General features: G+C 43.0%; 1 protein-coding gene across 3 annotated transcripts in view; it reads left to right on the top strand.

Moving 5' to 3' along the window:
- The window catches only part of ZNF638 (zinc finger protein 638), a 118,511-nt gene that overhangs the window by 52,280 nt on the left and 45,186 nt on the right, over window positions 1-21,045 (top strand). For all 3 annotated transcript variants that reach the window (XM_090035147.1, XM_090035145.1, XM_090035148.1), the window contains exons 3-7: window positions 9,238-9,299; window positions 11,302-11,340; window positions 14,501-14,811; window positions 17,858-18,153; window positions 20,133-20,279. In XM_090035147.1, coding sequence (XP_089891273.1) covers window positions 9,238-9,299; window positions 11,302-11,340; window positions 14,501-14,811; window positions 17,858-18,153; window positions 20,133-20,279 — 855 coding nt within the window. The remainder of the gene's footprint in view (window positions 1-9,237; window positions 9,300-11,301; window positions 11,341-14,500; window positions 14,812-17,857; window positions 18,154-20,132; window positions 20,280-21,045) is intronic.

Here is a 21,045-nt window from a genome sequence, read left to right as displayed (position 1 = left end):
ATAAGCATGCACCTGTTCTTTATTTCACTATTTAGGCTCTTGTATCCTTCTGCATCGCATTTTTTTTAAAATACTATATTTTTCAGATGGGTGAACACCTTTTACTAACATGTCATAAACAAGGCCACTGGAAGAGCTTGCAACCTTTCTTACTATAATTCAGTTTTGAGAGAGATTTTAATGTTTGGTTTCTTGTGAGAAAAAAGTCATCTTTGTTCAAACGAGGCATCTATAATTGCAAATAGTTAACCCTCAGAATGTGACTGTGCGTAGGGTGACCATATGTCCTGGTTTAGCTGGGACAGTTCTGGATTTTGAAGGCCAGTCCTGGCCAGCTGGTGTGAATTTAAATGAACATTCCAGAAATGCTGGGGCACAGTCCGGCAGAGTGGCATGGCGTGTGGGCAGGCACCGCTGCCTGCCTGGTGCACCATGCTGCCCTGTCTCTGCCTGTGGCAGTGGGGCAAAGTGAGGGGGCGGCGGGGGAGAGGGGTCCTGGACTTCCTTATGCTCAGCCTAGCTATGCAACCCTGAATTACTAGAGACTAAACTGTAGCTCTGAGGAGAGCGAGCATAAAGTGTTTTTATTCATCTATTTCACATGTTAACTCTTAATGCCTCAGGGCAATTTCTAGTATTAAAAAAAAAATCTTTAAGGATTTTTGGAAAGATGGACAAAGGAGTAGGAGAAGCAGAAGCCCTGAGAATACAGGGCAGGTTTTTAAGGCTTTTGGACACGATTTGAAGGATCTGGGGGTTACACTGGACCATAAACTGGTTATGAGCCCATGCTGTGCTCTTGATGCAAAATAAGCCAACAGCATAATGGGTTTAAGGTGTCTTGCAAATCAAGGGGAGCAAATTTTTCCCCCTGTATATTTAGCACTGGTGAGGCCTCAACTAGAGTCTTGTGTCCAGTTTTGAGCCCAGTAAAGCATGAAAGATGTGGAGAGTTTGGGGAGAGTTCAGTGGAGAGCGCTGAATGTGATGAGAGGCCTGGGAAATGTGACTTGAGGAAAGGCTGAAAGAACTAGGTCTAGAGACGAGAAAACAGTCTGAATGTTATAGTGGGTCATCAGGTACTTGAAGGGTGAGAGAGAGAGGGGATGGGGATGCACTTTTTTCTATAGTTGCAGAGGATAAGAATAGGAGCAACAATCTCAAGCTGCAGCAGAGGAAACTTAGCTTGGAGATTAGGAAGAACTTTAATTATGAGCATAATTAAGCATTGGAATGGGCTTCCCGGAGAAGTCATCCCTGGACGTTTTCAAGAGCAGGTTAAACGGATACTTGACTCAGATGGTTTAGGGTCCCCTATGATATCACAAATAATGTCATAAGAGGTTCCTTGCAGACAAGGTTCTCTGGGTAGATGTGATATCTTTTATTAGACCACCTAAATAGCTGGACACAATGTTCTTTGCAAGCTTTTGGGCACAAACACCCATCTTCAGGCATAAGAGGATCGTTTTATTTAAAACGGATTATAGAATAATTAACTTGTTTTCCAGTGTCTAAATCTATTTAAACAGCTTTCCCCAAAAACTCTGTGCAAACTGGGAGAGAACTTCCATGGGATTTTGGCAGCTTCCTGCAGTTTTCCAGGGTCTTTATGCCTTGTTTGAGAAGGGGGGTGAACGCCTGGATGAGGTCAGTTGGACCAGAAGCTTCTGTACTTGTGCAAGCACCAGTGAATTTTAAGTAACGTTAGCTCTTTTAGTTTTAAAACTTACAGGGTTTTATTTTACTGAATTATCAAGACTGAACAAAGTAAGGAGTGTGTGTTTAAACAAAAATACTGCTAAATATTGAAAGTGGCACCAAAGCTGCATTTGCATTAATAGTTTACTTCACATTATTTATCTGATTGACTGATTTTTTTTTCTAGCTTGCTCTTTTAAATGTAAGTTATTATAATTTTATTTTTATTTATTTATTTATTTATTTATTCTTTTTACCAGAATCACCGACTAGAGGCACAGTTCTTTTAATTTAAATATGGCTGAGTGTTCTGCATCCTTCCTTAATTTATTTGTGTTGCTCTCAAGTGGACAATTAAGACTTCTGCAGAAAATAACATCAATATGGCTTTGTAAGACAACCAGAGAGTCAAACTTTAAATCAGAGAATAAAGTTCTTTCTAGAAATGTTAGTTTTTGTATTTAGATGACTTTCAGAATTGCTCACAAATCCAAATGCCATTTTTGTTTCAACTTTCCTTCTGGCTTTCAAGTAAGAAACAGCCTTTTTTTTACTTCGGTCACAGGAGTACTGCTAAAGACTTCTGGTTCCCCAGCTTCTTGTCTTCTGTAAACCAATGATAGATATTGTACTATATGATACAGAGCTCTTTGTATCTAAGGATGCAGCCGGATCTTCAGATTTCCTGCTCTTGGGTCAAAATTAGCAAGCTCCGCAAGTTTGGGTTTGGTCTGCCAAGTTTACATAATCTATAATGCAACGCAGTGACTTTAAACAAATCAGGAAGGTTTGAGACAGACAGAAAGAAGAAAGCCAAGCAGTGAGTCTTCAAAGCAAAATGAACTTGTGTAATGCAAGTGAAGAGGATGCCAGAGGGGGAAATCTTCATCAACTGAACTTCCTTTGAAGTTAGTCAGCATCTTGGCAAAGAGGATGCCCGCTGGTTTCATTAATGCTAGGATACAACTGCATTTCAAGGTTGAAATAATCGGTGATGGTTTATTACTTGTTCTATCATCTCTGATGCAGAACTGCAGACTTGCATGCAACTAGGAACCTGTTTTCTCTCCAAGGAAACATGGCGGTCTTTGAAATTAGATGCCTAATCCACTATAGCAGGTGTACTGAAATATTTTAGGTAGTTGGGATTATAGGTTATAGTAAGGAGCAGCATTAGATCTTCATGAGTTGAGGGCTAACTTCTCTTGGAGAAAGCATTGCTGGATCCTCACTGACCACTTATGGCTAGCATCTTGTCATTATTACTGCTGAAATCCGTTAATTTATCTCCATCTTCCAGCTGGGTTGTCCCATTGCTGCAGTGGAGCACTCATTCTCTTTTCTTTCAGAGGAAAGAGTGCCAGTGCTGAACCACTCTGGATTTTTCCTTTCAGGTTTTCCATCCAAGTATTTACCCTTGCATAACTAATGAACTCTGATTTAGAGCAGAACTGAGGATGATCTTGATGTTCTTAATCTACTCAAGTTAGCTGTTCTGTTTTAAGGGAAGCTTGAAGATAATACACATTAAAAATACTCATTTAAGATTACAGTGTCTATCACTATATGGTTTTCTTCCAGTAACAAGCTGTACACAATGCAGAGATTCTAATTGTTGCATTTTTGTGGCCTAGTTACTTTGGGTGCGTCTCACCAACCTTAGGCTTTGCATTTCCTTTGTGCAGACTTTGTATAAACATTTTAGCAGCCATTGGAGCAAAACCATTTCTAGAGTGAAATACAGCAGTTTAAATGTGCAGAACAACTTTATCACAGGCTGACATAAAAAGAAAAAAGGTAAAGAATACCATCGTTTTTTCATTTAATGGAATTTGGCAAGAAAACAAGGATTGATTTCATTTTTTTTCCTTTTTCCTCTTGCTTCTTTCACATGCGACTTATTGGATCTTTAGTGAGTGTGCAAGGCCCCATTTTTTGATAACGGCACTACCAGTAGCACAAAATCCTCTTGTACTTGCTGCGGTATTGAGTGCTGACCTGAGAGAAGAGTGCTACTTACTGATCGCCGTCATAACTTCAGGCAGTAACTTGCTGTGCATGTGTGGCTTCCCAGTCAAGTATCGACTAGGCTGAACCGCATTTTAGCTTATGAGACATGGTAGGTGCACAACACGTGTGTAGCTGAAAGTCAGCTGGTATTAAGAAAAGCAATTGAGATTTGAGCTTTTGAGAAACCTAAATGAGCTGTGTGCATGATGCTTTTCTCTTGTATCTCAAAGCTCCTAATAAAATATATTTGCAACAAGTAAAACTAGAAAATTAAGTTTCTTCATGGTTAGCAAAGTAAGTAACCCATGAAGAATTTTCTGTCTGTCTACTCAGTACTTCAGTATTTCTGTTCTTCAGATTTTTTCAGGTGAAGACAGTTTAATTTTGTGCTTTCACAAGAAAAACAAACGCTTCTGATCTAATGTGTTTTGAAAAGCTGCAAGTTGTCCTTTTTTCTTTTCAAAATACATTTGTCCTTTTAGGAAAGGAAAACCCTCTTTAAACAAGAGCCCCAAGTGTTCTCATTCATATAATGAATATATTCAGGCAATTTACCTTCCTTCCCAACTGAAAATCACTGTTCTGTGTACATTTTATAGTTCAAATACATTATAGATTCAAATGTATGTTAATATTCTCACTTTTTTTATTTTAATAATGTTGGTCTGAAATGTCAGTGCTTGGGTATATGCCTCCTGGTTGTTCAGTGCATATTATATTATCAACAAGACTAGTTATTTTATTGTCATAGGTGTTTTAACTTAAGCAGATTTTAAAGCAAGGATTAAGACTTCTTGGTTTTAAAATTCAGCGTAAAATAAATTTTAAAAAAGTTTTCTTGGCAACAGAGTGATGCCTGCGATCCTGCATGCATTAGGTTTCGGACCACAGCATGGTTCAGCAGAACGTTCTGCAGCAGAACTGAACTGTGCAAGAACATATGTGATTGCCCTTGTGGGTTTTGAGCATCGTATAGATTGGCTGGAGGCGTTGCTGTCCCACATTATAGGCAGGGAAGTGGGAGTGCATGGGGGGAAAGTGGAGTTTTTCAAATTTTGGGGCTGTCTTTCATTGTAAGCCACCCTGAGCCTTTCTGGCCAAGGCAGGATACATCTCTAAATAATAATAATTATTCTCTAGTAGTGTTTCCAACTGGAATGGTACTACCAATAACCTAAGTTTTCCTTTCCACTGATATGTTGGTAAAAAGGTGCTCCTGGGGAGATGTGTTAATGCCCCAGCACTATTGCTGGGCAAAGAAGTGAATTGCTAGTATAGATGAGACTTGACTGATTGATTGAAGGAGCAGCAGTCCTGGAGAAGGCTCTTGGTTCATCCCTTTTTCAGAAAAAAAGATCCTTGTTGCATGGACTTGAGCGGGAAATGAGTGATGTGGCTAGTCCTGGAAGACACCTGGGGACTGAGAGGATGGGAAGGAATTGAATTAGGAGTACAGGCATACCTCGGAGATATTGCGGGTTTGGTTCCAGACCACCGCAATAAAGCGAATATCGCAATAAAACGAGTCGCACGAATTTTTTGGTTTCCCAGTGCATAAAAAAGTTATGTTTACACTATGCTGTAGTCTATTAAGTGTGCAATAGCATTATGTCTAAAAAAACAATGTACATACCTTAATTAAAAAAATACTTTATTGCTTAAAAATGCTAACCATCATCTGAGCCTTCAGCGAGTCGTAATCTTTTTGCTGGCGGCAGGTCTTGCCTCGATGTTGATGGCTGCTGACTGATCAGGGTGGCAGTTGCTGAAGGCTGGGGTGGCTGTGGCAATTTCTTAAAATAAGACAGCAATGAAGTTTGCCACATCAATTGACTCTTCCTTTCTCGAAAGATTTCTCTGTAGCATGCGATGCTGTTTGATAGCATTTTACCCACAGTAGAACTTTGTAGCAGGGCACTAGGGTGCTGGCTACTAGCAATAGTAATAAAGAGAGCTGCCAATCACCAGGGCAGCTCAGGTGAGGGTTGCCAGGGCAACTAATGTTGGTCAGCTGGCCAGGAGGGGGCAGGGCCGGGCCTTTATAAACAGCCCAGGCCGGAGCCAGCTAGCAGTTCCCTCCAGACAGCCGCAGGAGTAGGAGCTCTGTGGGAGAGCTGAGCAGGCCGGGTGGGTGGTTCCTGCCTACCCATGCAGACCAGCTGCAATGATGCATGGGGTAGGGAGAGAACCCTAGAAGGGGTGTGATAAGGAGCCAAGTGAGTGCAGGCTTTGTGTTACAAGCCAGGAAGCTTCTTATGTTTGTGTTGCAGCCGTTTGGCTCATGGTTGAGTTGTGATTATTACACCGGAGGGCCGAGTGAGGCTGTAGGGGTGTGAGGAGGCCTCACGGGAGCTCCCCAATAATCTGGGGGCTCCCGGCAGTGCAGAGGGTGCTGTATTTTAGAGTGTGCCCTGGGAGGGTGCGGCGATTGGTGCCGGAGAGGGCTCAGCTTTAGTTGGGGGTGCACTGGCCCAGCCCCGGAGCTAGAAGGGGGCAACGAAGAGCCCTGGAGCTGGTGGGGTATCCCGACCCCAGCCCAGCGGGGCAGTACTGGGAGTAAAGCCCGAGTAGGGCGTAAGACCCCAAAGGGGGGTCAAGGGGCCAGGCACAGCTACGGCCACCTGAGCCCCGACCGCGGGAAGTGCGGCATAGGCCCCAGAGGGGGCAACGGCACGAGAGGCGTGGCACAGGCCCCAGATGGGGCGCTGGTGGTGAAACCAGCTTGGGGGCGCCAGGTAGGGCGCTGAAGTGTAAGGGCTTGATAACGCCCGGGAATAGCTGCGAGGCTTGGGGCGTGCTGAAGGGGAGGTTGGAGGCACGCATCGCCCATAAGGCAGGGGTGCCCTGGGGCACCCCAATCGGAACGGGGCGTAGAGCGGAGTAGTGTCCAAGGCGAGACAAGGCAGCCTCCCTTACTGAACTTAGAACATCAGAGACGTGGCAGGCGAGTTGAGGGTGCTGAATCACCTAATTGGACACGGCAGGGGGCGCTAGCGGGATCACGGCCGCCCCTGCACCCACTCCGTGATAAACTTCTTTCAAAATTGGAGTCAATTGGAGAATTACCAAAATGTTACACAGAGACACGAAGTGAGCAAATGCTGTTGGAAAAATGGCGCCAATAGACTTGCTGGACACAGGGTTGCCACAAACCTTCAATTTGTAAAAAAACCGCAATATCTGTGAAGTGCAATAAAACGAGGTATGCCTGTAATTGTTTTGCAAAATGCAAAAGGGAGTTGGTAGGATGAAGACTTGGAGAAGAAAGTGCTTGTCTGCTAGGGTAAAAAACACATTTCTATATTTATTCCAGTCTAGGTAATGCTATTGGACTGCAAGCTGAGGGGGACTTAGAAACAAAACTGTCTTCCGCCCTCCCTGTGGTTCTGTATGAGCGTCTCCTCCATCTGGCCCATGGTTTCTTGTGCTTTATTGCATAATGTGGTCAGTGCAGTTGTCACGCCTACAGCTGCATGGTCTGTGGCAGTGGCATCATCATAGAGTACATGAGAGGTGTACTTTTTAAAAACAAATACATTCTCAATGTATTTTGGCAAAAACAGTGTGACTAGTAATTCACAGGGTGTTCCTAACAGTAATGTTCTAAAATGATTTAGCCCTTTCAGTCTTAAGACTGTTTTTACAAGGCTTGGTCATGGATTTCCAAATCCCTCTTTGAGGTTGGCTAAACACAGGGAGTTTTATTTTCTTAGGTCTTTTTAAAATAAATTTTAATATCTGAAATTTATGTCCTTCACAAAATTAAGATACATGTCTTGGGTTGTTCATCTTGGAGTGTTGTATATGGGCGATGCCAAACCTGAGTGATGCTCTCTTGTACAAGATTTGATGCATTTCTTTTTATTTTGGAGTGTTGTAGCTGTGATCGCCCAGGAAATGCATGAGACGTAAGGAATTTTTGGTGTCATACATTTTATTGGGTCAGCTATATTATACCACTATATCTTAGGACTGTATTTATATGGTTGCGAGACTACAGTCTGTCCAATAAAAGATGGCACCAAAAAATCCTTGCCTCCATTTAGGCACATAACTTACTGGACAGGGTTAATTGAATAGCTGTTTCTTTGGATTTAAAGAAGAACTACTACAGGTGTTTCTCTGAACCAGTATAGCTCCATTAATTAGCAGTGGGGCCAACCTTTCTGGCAGGTGTGCCGCGCTGATCCCCCTGCCCTGCCTGGTCTGCTGCTTTTGCTTTCTGATCCCTGCCTGACCTGGTGCTCTGCTTTCTGCTTCCTGCTGTATCTGTCGCTGTACTGCCTGTCACCTCCCCAGTCTGCTGCGGGCCACGCAGCAGCCAGCTGTAGCACTTGTAGCATACCTGCTGAGGGTTTGCTGTGGCTGCATTAGCCAGCGGAGGGCGAGAAGTCGATATTACAAAATTCCATGTGGAATTTATTTTGGGAAACTATATTGTGCCCCAGATGGTGCTTTCATGTAAAGTGGCTTTTGTGGCTTCAATAGCACAAGACTTCGATTTATTTGACATTGCAATAATTTAGAAGCTAGTTTTAAATGATTTACAGCTTTGCTCTGGATTTTTTGTAAGATCTTGCATATTTGGTTGCATTAGTCACTATCGTACATCTGCTTTAAACTATTATTTAAACAGTTTAGAAACTGGTTTAGGAAAACTGTGGTAGGAAGTTGAGGACACTCAGCCATTAAGGCCCTCTTGTTAGCAAACTGGCCCTGGATAGCCATCATTTTCAGTAGCAACTTGATTTGCTGGTAGGTTTGCCCCAGTTTTGAGAACATTGTCTAGCCTCAATGATTTCAGTGGAGCTTTTGTGCTTAGTTGCATGTGTTCATAAGTATTTTCAGGATTGGCATCTTGTATTGGACTTCTAGACTACAAAGTTACAACTGTTGCTAGCCAAATGTTTCCAAGAATAAATTAAAAACATTAGGTGGTTCAATAATGCATCCTCACCATGTAAATTAAAAAACAGACTAAAAAAAGTAGAAGTTTCCATTAAATTTTACTTGCATTATATTTTAATACACCACTAAAATAGCACATTTTAAAATTCAGTACCTGAACTTGAGTCATTAACGTTTATGACAGATTTCAGTATTTTAAAGTAATTAAAAAGTATCTTAAGACTGTTTGTTTGCATCCCTTTGGAACTGGAATTACTGTTTCATATTACCAATTTGTATAAATGTATTACATGGTAACAAGTAGTCTTTCTGTAATTGGCTGTTTGTTACAGGGTTTTTTGTTAATGAGGTGGTGACTGAAATTACTTTGATATTTTTGATAATTTTTTTTCTAATTGGCTGAATTTCCTGTTGAGGACTGTTTTAGATATTAAAATACGATGTGTTTTCTCTATATGCTAAAAATATAATCATTTAAGGTTGACAGATACGAACTAAAATCAGATCTTTTGATAGCTAAGATTTGCCAGCAATGAGAGGAACAACATCTATATCGGATGAACGTTGGTGTCTTTGCACACTAATCAAACATCCTTGGATATTTTTCCTTTCTAATAGGATTGGATTCAGCATCAGAATAATCCTGCTCACCTGGAAAGCTGCCGTCAGTTACGTCAACAGTAAGAAAAGTATTATTTGCATGTACTTATATCATAGAATTATAGAAAATGAGGGTTGGAAGGGAGCTCAGGAGGTCACATCTAGTCCAGTCCCCTGCTCCAAGCAAGACTTAGCCCTAACTACATCATCCCAGCCAAGGCTTTGTCTAGCTGGGCCTTAAAAACCTCCAAGGATGGAGATGCCACCACCTCGCTAGGTAACCTGTTCCAGTGCTTTACCAATCTCCTAGTGAGAAAGTTCTTCCTAATTCACAGATGCTAGAGTTGGAAGGGACCTCAACAGATCATTGCGTCCAACCCCCTGCCCTGGGCAGGAAAGAGTGCTGGGGTCAGATGACCCCAGTCAGATGCCTAACCAGCCTTCTCTTAAAGACCCCCAAGGCAGGGGAGAGCACCACCTCCCTTGGAAGCCCATTCCAAATTTTGGCCACCCATACTGGAAAGAAGTTTTTCCTGATGTCCAGCCTAAATCTACTCTCTGTCAGTTTGTGACCGTTGTTCTTTGTTGCCCCAAGAGGCACCTTGGTGAACAGAGCATCTCTGATCCCTTGTTGCTCCCCACTAATGAATTTGTAGGTGGCCACAGGATCCCCTCTCGGTCTTCTCTGGCGAAGGTTGAAGGGGTCCAGGTCCCTCAGTCTCTCCTCATAGGGCTTGTTGTCCTGTGAGCCCTGAATCATACAAGTAGCCCTCCTCTGGACCCTCTTGAGTCTATCAACTTCCTTCCTGAAGTGCGGCACCCAAAACTGGATGCAGTACTCCAGCTGCAGTCTGACCAATGCCACATAGAGGGGAAATATCAGCTCCTCCGATCTGTTCGTCGTGCATCTGCTGAGAACAGTCCAGCTGCATCCTCTTTGCAGGCCCCTGCAGGGAATTGAATTGAAGGCTGCTATTCAGTCCCCCTCTGTCTTCTCTTCTGCAGCCCAGTTCCCTCAGCCTCTCCTCACCAGCTGTGTCCCCCAACCATTTTCATTGCCTTCCTCTGGACTCTCTCCAACGTGTCCACATCCTTTCTGTAGTGGGGGGCCCACAACTGGACACCTGACTCTAGTTGTGGCCTCACCAGTGCTGAAGAAAGAGGAATAACCAGTGCAGTGGTTCTCAAGATTTTTAGACTCGGGACACCCCTTGGAAAATGTCAGCTCTTAGTTTTGCTTGACTTGAGAACAAAAAAAGAATAATAGAACAATCTTTCTGTTGCAGAGAATTCAGAGAATATTTTTAATGCTCAAATTTCTATTAAAAATCTCTGGGTTTGCCTTGTAAATAGTCTTTGCATGCCTAACCGTGCAAACTTGTGTGACATTGCATGGCACCCCAGAAGGATCTTGAGACACCCTGATTTGAGAATCACTGCACTAGTGATTGCAAGATAGTGTACATCACTGTTGTGATTTGATTAATTAGGATTCTATGTATTGGGATGTCATTCTTACTCATTTTAAGCAGTTAGGATGAAGGAAAAAAGAAGGGCCCAGTAGAAAGGGTACTAGCATTGAAACCTGGGAGACCTGGCCAGGTTCAGTTCCCTGCCTTGTCACTGATGTTGTGTGACCTTGAACCAGGCCTCCCCTGTGGTGGAAGAGTTCTCCTTGTGGGTTCCACCATACTGTCTGGAACCTGCAGTTCCTCCAGCACCACTGATGCCAATGTTACGTTGGTATGGTGGACTCTGAAATCAGTAGATGAGTGGTGAGCATAGCTTGGGCTAATACTGGGGACTTAAAATTTTTGCTGCCTCTGATTTAATTGAACGGTCCTGGCTTATGCAACTTCTGCATGGCTGCCTTGCCCCACTCTACCCCGCTCCCAGAGTTGGGCCAGGAAAGAGAAGCTGGAAGGAGAAGGGAGGCCACAGACTCTGGCAGTAGCTGTGGGAGAGTGGCACCTGGTCCGGGAGCCTAGGGGCTGCCAGTTGGACAGCCATGGTGTAAGTTATTGAAATAAAGAAAAATATTGCAGGTGTGAATTGTTTAAATATATTTTTAATATTTAACAGATATCCGGATTGGAATCCTGAAGCCTTTTCTTCAGAGAGGTAACCACTCTGATATGTTTTTTATTACTGCACTTGAAAAATACTAACAAGAAACTAATGTGTTTTTAATTATACTTTGCCTTAATTTGCCTGGTGTGTTTGCTGATTGTGAGTAATAATTGTAACGCACTTACGCCTTAACTGCACAACTCTGAATTGGGCATTTTTTCCTGTCATAGTACGCTACATCTAGGCAAGCCTATCTAGAGCTTCTATTTAGTACTGCAAGGCAGAGGGTACAGCTCCTAGAATATCTTTAAAAAAACCCCATAAAGTGTCTTGTTCAAGACGGGATATTCTGGCAGGAAAGGTTTGGTTAAATACAGGTTACTGGACTGCTTATAGTAGCACCTCACCTAAGTGTCGTTTTGTGGCCTAAGTTAGACAGGAGGTCAGAGTAGATGATCTGATGGCCCCTTTTAAGTTCAAAAGCTATGAATTTGTATACCAGTTTTTTGTAAACACAAACTGCTGTGTATATTTCTTAATGGAATAATTCTATATAAATTTGAACAAATTCGAATATTCTGTTTGTCACTGCTTGACCTTTTGCTTTGAGTAAAAAAAAGTGTATGTTAGCTTGTCTTGTATGTACGGAGGTATATTAAACTTCAAATATAAATAGTTACAGAATGTGGAAAAAGAGGAGTCTGTTGACTATATGAGCATAATACACCAGGCAAACCTTGGATAGGAATGCCTGAGTGAGGGATCATGTATGCCTGAAGGTGTGGGGAATTTTTTTTTTTGGAAGGGAAGCTTCAATAGGGGAAGAGAGAGACCCAAGTAAATTACTTGATCACGAGAGGATTAGGAGGCACCAATGTTATGTAGCTAAAAAAGGCAAATATGATACTCTGATGTATCGGGCAAGGTATTGCCACTGGAATTAAGGAGTCATTAATGGAACTGTACAAGTTACTGATCAGACTTCATTTGGGAGACCTTTGTGGTGTTCTGGTCACTTAAGTTCAAACACGATAAATTCAGAACTCCTGGAATTACTAAGATAATTAAGGAAGCGAAGAACCTACCTTTATGAAAGAAGCCTAAAAGAGTTTGGATTAAGTCTATCAAGGCAAGGGTAGAGAGGAGAGATGGTGGCCCTTTATAAATACATTGAGGGGGAAAAGAAAAGCTATGCTAGGGAACAATGCTGACATGGGAACAAATGGCTGTAAACTAGCCCTGAATACATTTACTTAAAAGTACAAGGTCTCTTACTATCAGAGCGCAGCCTTTCAGCAGGAATATTTGGGGGAAAACAACCTAAGTAGCATGAAGTGGAGCTTGCCAAAAATGAATGGGAATTCTTGACTAGCTTGTATCTGATAGCAATGAGCTAGATTCAGTAACCCATTATGTCCCTGCCCAATCCTGTATTCCTGTTTGCAGATTGCCTTTCTCTAACGTAAGGCCCACTGAACACGTCTGCATGGGATGTTTACTGCATAGTTGACTAATTAGCTGTGCAGTGAACATTTGGCATCTACACGTGAGCCCCTATTAGGCTGGAGTAAAGTAATTTACCACTTTAGTATTTACAAGTACTATCCTGCTGCGGAGTAAAAAACAACAGCAGAACAGGTGTAGATGCTGCACAGCTGGCTGGGGCATGAGGGTGCTTCAGTGTGGTGGTAGGCTGCCTGCTGGCTAGCCACGCACTGATGCTCCCTTGTGCCCCAGCCAGCCCCTCTGTAGCATGCTGAGCCAGGTTGGAGCAGCCCCGGGCTGGCAGGCTGACTGCCTGGGCCCTCTGCCAGCCAGGGCTGCACTGCCTGGGCTCCACGGGCTGTGTCTGAATAAAATGCAGAACTTTTTGGTCTACAGTTAATCGCTTCTGGGCACACATTCAAACGGGGTGCCCAGGAGCAATAAGCTCTGTAGTTTATTCAGGCACTGCAATTGCTTATGTAGACATGCCCACTGAAGCTAAAATGTAATACAAGTTCACATTGCAGTCAAATTCCTTTTACCACCTTTCGTATCACATTACCTTCCCACTTAATCCAATTGTACTTGCACCCTGCCTCTGGTACTTCCTTATCTTCTTCTGCAAGGTTTGATGCAGAAATTCACGATGAGATTCTGTGGCCTGTGTTTTGCTGGAGGTTACACTAGATCATAAGGGGCCTCTCTGCCCTTGGAGCCCATATAGGTATATGGAGACTGGAATCCTACCCCAGCTAGCTTTTAAACTAAACAGTTTGTGTACTGATAGCAGTATGACTGTGGCCCTCGTGAGCTTGGCAGGGGCTGCAGAGTCTGCCCAAGTGGATGGGTAAATATGTAGGTGGTTAGCCTGCTTTGAATTCCACACTGCTTGCCTCTGTGGTGCTATCAGTACCTGAATTAACTCATGAAACCTAAATCAGGTATGTCTGTGGACACTGCAGTGTCTGCAACGTAGATATTTACTCTATATGCCCTCAGCCATTTCTGCAGGTTTTAGGCATTAATTATTCCATTCTGGGTACTCTGTCCTTCCCTGGCTTCCAGTGCCAGTCCTGTCAAAGTTCTCTTGCATCCAACTGCTTTCAGTGTCTCCTTCGCTTGCTCTTCTCCCTTGTCTGCCTGAGTCTTTCCAGCACTATCCTTTATGTCCTCCCGATGTACCTGGTGACTTCCTCAGCTCTCGCATATTGGATAGCTTCCATGTGCAGTGCATTGACATTCACTTCACTATCAGTGTGTCTCTTCTTTCACTCTGGTGGGCCTAACTGCCTTGCTGGTATAGTATTCTGCATTGTCCATCATTTAAGCTAAAACTTAGCCCAGTGAAAATGTTAATATGTTAGTTTGCTTGTTAGGCCTATTTCCTCTTCCCATTGCTGTTGATGTTGCTACTATCTTCCAGTCTCTGTGCACGTAACCTTTGTGGTATCTTTCACCTTTTTTTTTTTTCCATATCTTGCTGCCTTCTTACTCACTCCTCTTTTTACCCGAGTGCCCCATACTTAAGTTTGGTTAAGAATGTTATGTTATCAGCATTTGAAGCATATTCTCACAATTAGACTTCTGTACATTTACTCTTCATATCTAGCTTTAATTCCTTTTTTTGCAGGAAGTCTATTTCATAAATGGTTTAAAATGCATGATCTGAAAGGCTTCAGTTCGAAGTAGATCCTTATCAAACTGGTTCTCTGCCTTTGTTTCACAGAAATGCAGGCGAAAGAAAAGAAAATCAGACTCCAAAGGGACGTTCTAACTCCGCTAGTCTTAGTCCTAGGCATTCTAGGGGATCAGTCTCTGGCCATTCTTTTCGCCGCTCCCGCTCCCGCTCCCGCTCCTGGAGTCCTGGCCGTCCAAGGCCTGCTAGACCAAGAAGTCGAAGTCCGAGGCAGATGCGCCGTCTTAGTCCCAGACACAGGTCAAGGTCACCAAGATCTCGAAATCCGTTGAGGTCTAGTCCACGACCTCAGAGGTCTACTAGCAATGAATGGGCATCAAGGAGGACAACTAGATCCCCAGGTAAGAAGATGGATATTATGGAAACAAAAGTATATGCTACCAAACAGATGTAGATTTTGGGAGCTTTACCAGTCTAGGTGGCTCCTTTGCATTTTTGCCTAGGTTTACCACTTGCTCTTCAGCTACTGAAAAGGTTTCTCTTCTGTTGCTTTGTAAGAACCAGGCACAACAGACACTGTGAAGTGCACAATGCACTGATTGCTGTCACATGTCTGCACTAAAGCTGGAAAAAAGTTGTTTTTTTCCCAAGCTTTTTGCAAACCATATTTTTAGTGTTACCTGCTTATATAAGTAGTACATTTTGAGACACATAGGTTGTTTTGTAAGCTGTCAATATCACTTGAGCCATATATACTGAAATAGGTTTTGTTGATTCCATGCTTTCTTTTTTTCTTATACAAAAGATGACCTCAGCAGCATCTAACCATGAATTGTCGCTCCTTGCCCCATTTTAGTTCTTGGTGACTTTGTCAGCTTGCAAGGAAACATCATCAATGTGGTGACTATCAGTTTTTGCAAGGCAATTAATTTTTATCATGGCTTGTTTTATCTGCAGCCTGCCTTCTAACAGTATCAGGAATGAGGACAAGCAATTAAAGTCTGCCGAGCAAATATCCTAGTTCATTTGTTTTTTTTTCTCAGCTTTTAGGCCCATTAGGCTAGATTGGTGCAGGGAGTAGTTTAAGAATCCTCCCTTCTGCAGTAGAGTAATTACAAAGGTGCTTTAACAACTGCAAGGTAAATAAGAGGAAAGAAGAGAGTAGGTGGTGTACCAGAAATGACAGTGACTAGAAGAAGGACAAGAGACAGTGCTGGGTGAGAAGGGACATAGAAAATAAGATTAAAATTTTGTCTAATGCTTTCATGCTTTTGGGAACTTTTTTTTTTAACTGTAGACTGAGAATGATGGGGAAGGTACACAGAGGATTCTTGAAGAGATTAAAACAATCTTAATAGGATTAAAAATACTATGCTATCTGGAACGCTTTTATGATATAGAGTCCCTCCTGAAATTTGACGTATGTTTCTTTTTCTGCCGTCCTCTCTGTTTCCATTTTTTGGGAAATGTGTACATTTTGTTCTTTCAGGGAACTGTTTGCAGCATACTTAGGGAAGTGAAGTTTTGCTTGTTAAAGGGATGCTACATTTGGTTACATTTTGGTTTTAAATTCCAACTATAAGCCTTGTTTCATGAACATTTACCAAAAAAAAAGAGGTGAGTCAGTCAATCAGTTCCAAGGCCTCACCGATCATTAGGGCACCTTTGAGATAGTGACAACTTCCCTCCGTTCTTCCCGGCCTTTTGCTATCCTTGTACAAGCAGTCAGTTTTAATCCCATCCAATCTTTGATGTTGGTGGTCCAGCTTGTCCTAGGTCTTCCTCTTGTTCGTCTGTCCAAAGCGCCCTGCAGGCTGGTGTTAGCAAGGGTGCTGGGCTGCCTTGTTGCATGTCCAGACTGTTGCATCTTTCTGCTGCTTATGATTTTGAGTAAGCGTTTGTATTTGCTGACTTCTTGCCTGAGTTGATCTTTCTCAGATTCATTTGTTCTACATGCACTGTAGGGTATGTGGAGACGTCTGCAGAAGCACTGTATTTCAAAGGTCTCCATTTGCTTTTTCAGTGCCCTAGTGATTATCTTGGTCTTGCAGCTATAGAGTTGTTGAAATGACAACAGCATATAGTACATGGAGTTTCATTTTCATTGTGATGTTGCCGCTTGTCCAGTGCCAATAGCTATTCTTATTCTTCCAACTTTTTCTGATGTAGCATCTTCTGTGATGGTTGCTTTAAGATATTTAAAGTGTGTTACTTTTTCTAGCTTATTATCAATTTTTACTGATGCATCATCATTGCTGTTGGTTGATGTTATCATTACTGTGCTCTTCTCCGCCCTAATTTCCATTCCATATCTCTTTGTAGCCTCGTACAGCCTTTCTGTTATTTCCTTAAGCTCTTTTGTAGTTCCAATTATTAGATCAGTGTCATCAGCATCATCACTGATCATTGATGTTGATGACACTGAGGTGTGAGGACAGTTTTATTTTAATTCCAATAAGAACAGTTTTTGGAATTTAAATTTTTTCCTTTCACTGTTTGCAATGCAAGTATTACAGTCTTGTACAACTACATATATTTAGAAAAGGAAACTGGCTCTTTTCTACTTTCATTATACCAACTGAATACATTGGAAAAAGCTAATAGGCAATGTTAATGGCAAAAAGTATGGCTTAAGGCCCCCTCCCCCTTTTATTAGTTTAAAATGTTTAAAATATTTTTAACAGAATGTGTTTTATCTCTACAACCTTTCTATGTCACCTTTTCTTTCATACAAGTTTGCAGGTTTTGTTCAGCATTAAGTGTTTCTTGCTGCTCCAGTTTTGCTTGTTGCTTCTTAAACATTTTAATATTTTTTGACACTGCATTTGGTCATCACTTTGTAGGAGAAAGAGCCTATTTAGTAGCAGCAAAGAAGCACACTAAAATTTCCTGGCACTTTTTATATAGCTAGTTTTGCAGCTTGCCATAGCAATCTAATTGTGCTTAGATACAACATGGAAAATAGGAGAGAATGCATATAATAATAGGCTCCAGATACACTATTGATCCATCTGCTGAGGTTTATGTGTTTTTATAGACATAATGAAAGGATTAGTAAGTATATTGCTGGTCCATCTAAAATTAAACTGTCATTTTATGCGCAGACTACTAGGATTTCTGTCTAGACACACGCACACATTTTTATCGATGTTAAAAATGTCACGTTGGCATTCAGAGGTTTCCATGTCACCATTGGTTCTCTAAAGTGAAAATTGTGATACTTTGCATTATAGAGCTGTTCAAAGAGTTGTCTTTAGTAAGCAGCCACTACAGCAACCTGAGCAGGGGCTAGGATCTCTTCAAACGAAGACAGTGGTGGTAGTTTTTCAGATAAGGTTGAGGTGCAAACATAATGCATACTAGCAAACTTGTATCCTGTTTCCCCTTAGACAGAAAGGAGGCTTTGGAGGCTGTAGTAAAAAGTTTGGAACTTTGATTGTGTTGCAGAGTTTAATAAGCACAAATCATTTCAAGCAACTGGACAAGGATGCTCGGGGATGGGAAAAATGCCACTTCCTAGAGGACTGTCAGAAATAGGGAAGATGCCTGGAAATGTGAAAAAACCACCAACTGCTTCCAGTTCTCAGAAGACTTTGAAGAAAGATTTATGTTCTCTGCCCAGCTCAGCTGCCTCTAAAATGAAGTCTGGAACCACTGAGATGTCAGAAAGGACAGGGATGGATGTTGATGGGGAAAATGCACTAGGCGGAACCAGCAATCCTCGCCCTGCTCCTTATAACAGGGTATGGTTTTAGTATTTTCACTGTGATTTTGAAAAGTATGTATTTCCTTTTCCTGGCCGGTGCTGACCCGGGCAGGTCCGTCCCATCCGGATCAGCATGTGGCTGAAGCCGGCTTCCCATGTGCTGTTGGGGACGGGAGGAGCCCAGCCGGGTCTGCACTGGCCAGCAGAAGCAGCAGCGGAGCCATGCGCCGTTCGGGACAGGACAAGCCCAGCTGGCGCGGCAGGGGCTCGGCTGCATTTTCCCCCCGCCTGCGCCGGTCAGTCCCGAGTGGCACATGGCTCTGCCGCCGCTTCTGCTGGCTGGTGCCGACCTGGCTGGCCGCCTCCTGTCCCCAGCAGCATGTGGGAAGCCAACTTCAGCTGCATGCTTCTCCGGATGGGACAGATCCGCTCGGGTCAGCACCAGCCATCAGAGGCAGTGGTGGAGCCGTGTGCCGCTCGGGACTGACCGGCGCAGGTAGGGGGAAAGTGCCAACATGATCCGTGTGGACAGAGGAGTAGCCGTGTGCTGCTTGGGACGGGATGAGCCAGCTGGAGCAGCAGGGGCTCAGCTGCAATGTCAAGCTGACACGGTGCATGTGTTGGGGGACATGGGGGGCCCCAACAGCCCCTTGAAGGCTGGAACTCTGGCATCCTGCAAGGGAAAAACCACGGGTTTCCCATGCTTGTCTCCTTTTAAAGGAGAATCTGTTTTCATAGTTTGTTTGCAACCCTTTTGTATATTCTTGTGACCCACTTTTGGGTCGTGAGCCACAGGTTGAGAAATGCTGCTCTACAGAACAGCTCACAGTCTAGCTAGGCAGAAAATACTTTCCCTATTTTACATGTAGGATTCTGAGAGACTTGTCTCTGGTCATATGGGAAGTCTATGGCAGGATTTGAATTCATGTCTCCTAAGTTTTAGTCCAGTGTTTAACCACAGAGTCCTCTATTTAATTTGTGGGGACCTACCTAAAGGCTCATTTATTTGCTGTTACCACTGTGTAGTTGTGTGGGGTGCAATCAGTTATGCTGCTGAAAGGAAATTTACTTCCAGTTGTTAAGTGTATGACAGAAAAAAGGTCAAGCTTCTATAGGCCAGTAGTTTTCAGCCTTTTTAGATTCAAGGAGCCCCTTCCCCCTTCTGAATTTGGCTGTGTCCTGGTTGAGGACAGCTATTATAGTGCCTCAACTTATCTCAGTGGTTCTCAGCCATGGTCCTGCTGCCACTTCAGCCAGGTGAAACTACTGTGCATGCCTCATACAGAACCGGATCAAGAAGAGCTGAAGCAGGAGCTGGTGCTGCTGCCTGCTTTAGAGTTACCTCATAAAACAAATGCAGGAAGGATCAGGACCTCTTGCTGCAACCTTCCTTGTGCAGCCCTGTTGGCAGCCTGGAAGAACAGCCTCTGCCGGATGCAGCTGCTTATTCAAGGAGCATGGAGGGCTGGACCAGAAAGAGCTGCAGCAAAAATACCTGCTCCTACCGACATTATTTTTTTTCAGATAACTCCTTCTGCAGCCCTTCCCCATCTGGGTCTGCACAAGGTGCATGGAACAATTTCATCTGGCAGCATCTCTAAAAAGGTTTCTTGGTGTCATGGTTTGGAACCACTGGTATAATCTGTTAAGGAAACTGAATGACACTGGGGAGGTATCTGTGAACCTGTGCAGCCCCTTCCACTTCCTAAAATCAGAAGACGAAAAACTGATAGTCTTAATATATGCAAATAAGTTATAGGGCTGATGTTATGCTATGCTGTTGTCTTATACTGTGCTAAAAGCTTTAAAAGGTAATTGTAGAAGAATGAAGTTATAGCCATGGTGGGAGTACTAGTATTAATATAGTTTAATTGTAAAATAATAACAATATAAATAATGAAGGAAGCCTTCCATTGTTTAACTTGACAGTTAATTGGGTTGGAATTTGGAGGGCTGTAATAACAATTCTGTTTTTAACGATGATGACTTACGGATGGGTTGTTTTTTTATTTACAGCTGTTGAGAGATAAACTTCTAAGTTGTGGAACAGTTCTTCATATCTCTGATTTACCAGATGATGGCTTTTCAGATCAAGACATTAAAAAAATTGTCCAGCCATTTGGTAAAGTTAGTGACCTCCTGGTACTTCGTTCTAGGAATGAGGTAAGTTATGTTCCAAGATGCCTATCGACACACAGAAATGTACCTTACTTTGTTCATTGTGAAAAACTATGCACGCTATCAAGTCTATGCCCCTAAGTATTATTATCTTAAGGCAGTAATTCTCAACCAGTGTGCCAGGGCACCTTGGTATGCTGCCAGATTCCTTGAAGGGTGCCCTGGCATGTGAGGAAATAAGCAGAAAAATTAATCGGATAAGCACAGGCTTAGACTTGTCCCTGCCTGAATGATTTTCCACCCCTGCTGTCTGGCATTCCAGCAAGGAGGTAAGCACCGTAATAGCTAAACGTAGTTTTTCAAATTGGGTGACAGTCCAAATCACAAAAGTTATGGTGGTGTGCTTTGAATCATAAAATCATAGAATCACAGACAATGAGGGTTGGAAGGGACCTGAGGAGGTTGAATTAGTTCAACCCCCTGCTCAAAATAGAACCAGCCCCAACTACATCATCCCAGACAAGGCTTTGTCTAGCTGGTTCCAGTGCTTCACCACCCTTGTTGTGAGAGTTATTCCTGATATCCAACCTCAACTTCCCTTGCTGCAACTTGAGCCCATTGCTCCTTGTTCTGTCATCTGCCCCTACTGAGAACAATCCAGCTCCATCCTCTCTGCAACCCCCCTGCAGGAAGTTGAAGGCTGCTGTTCAATCCCCCTCGGTCTTCCCTTTTCTAGACTAAAACAGCCCAGTTCCCTCAGTCTCTCCTCACCAGTCATGTGCCCCAGCCACCAAACCACTTCTTTTGTCCT

Source organism: Crocodylus siamensis, chromosome 2 (assembly GCF_052110815.1).
Source record: "Crocodylus siamensis isolate JL-2025a chromosome 2, ASM5211081v1, whole genome shotgun sequence".
Classification (NCBI taxonomy): domain Eukaryota; kingdom Metazoa; phylum Chordata; order Crocodylia; family Crocodylidae; genus Crocodylus; species Crocodylus siamensis.
This window is presented reverse-complemented; position numbering and strand designations above follow the sequence as displayed.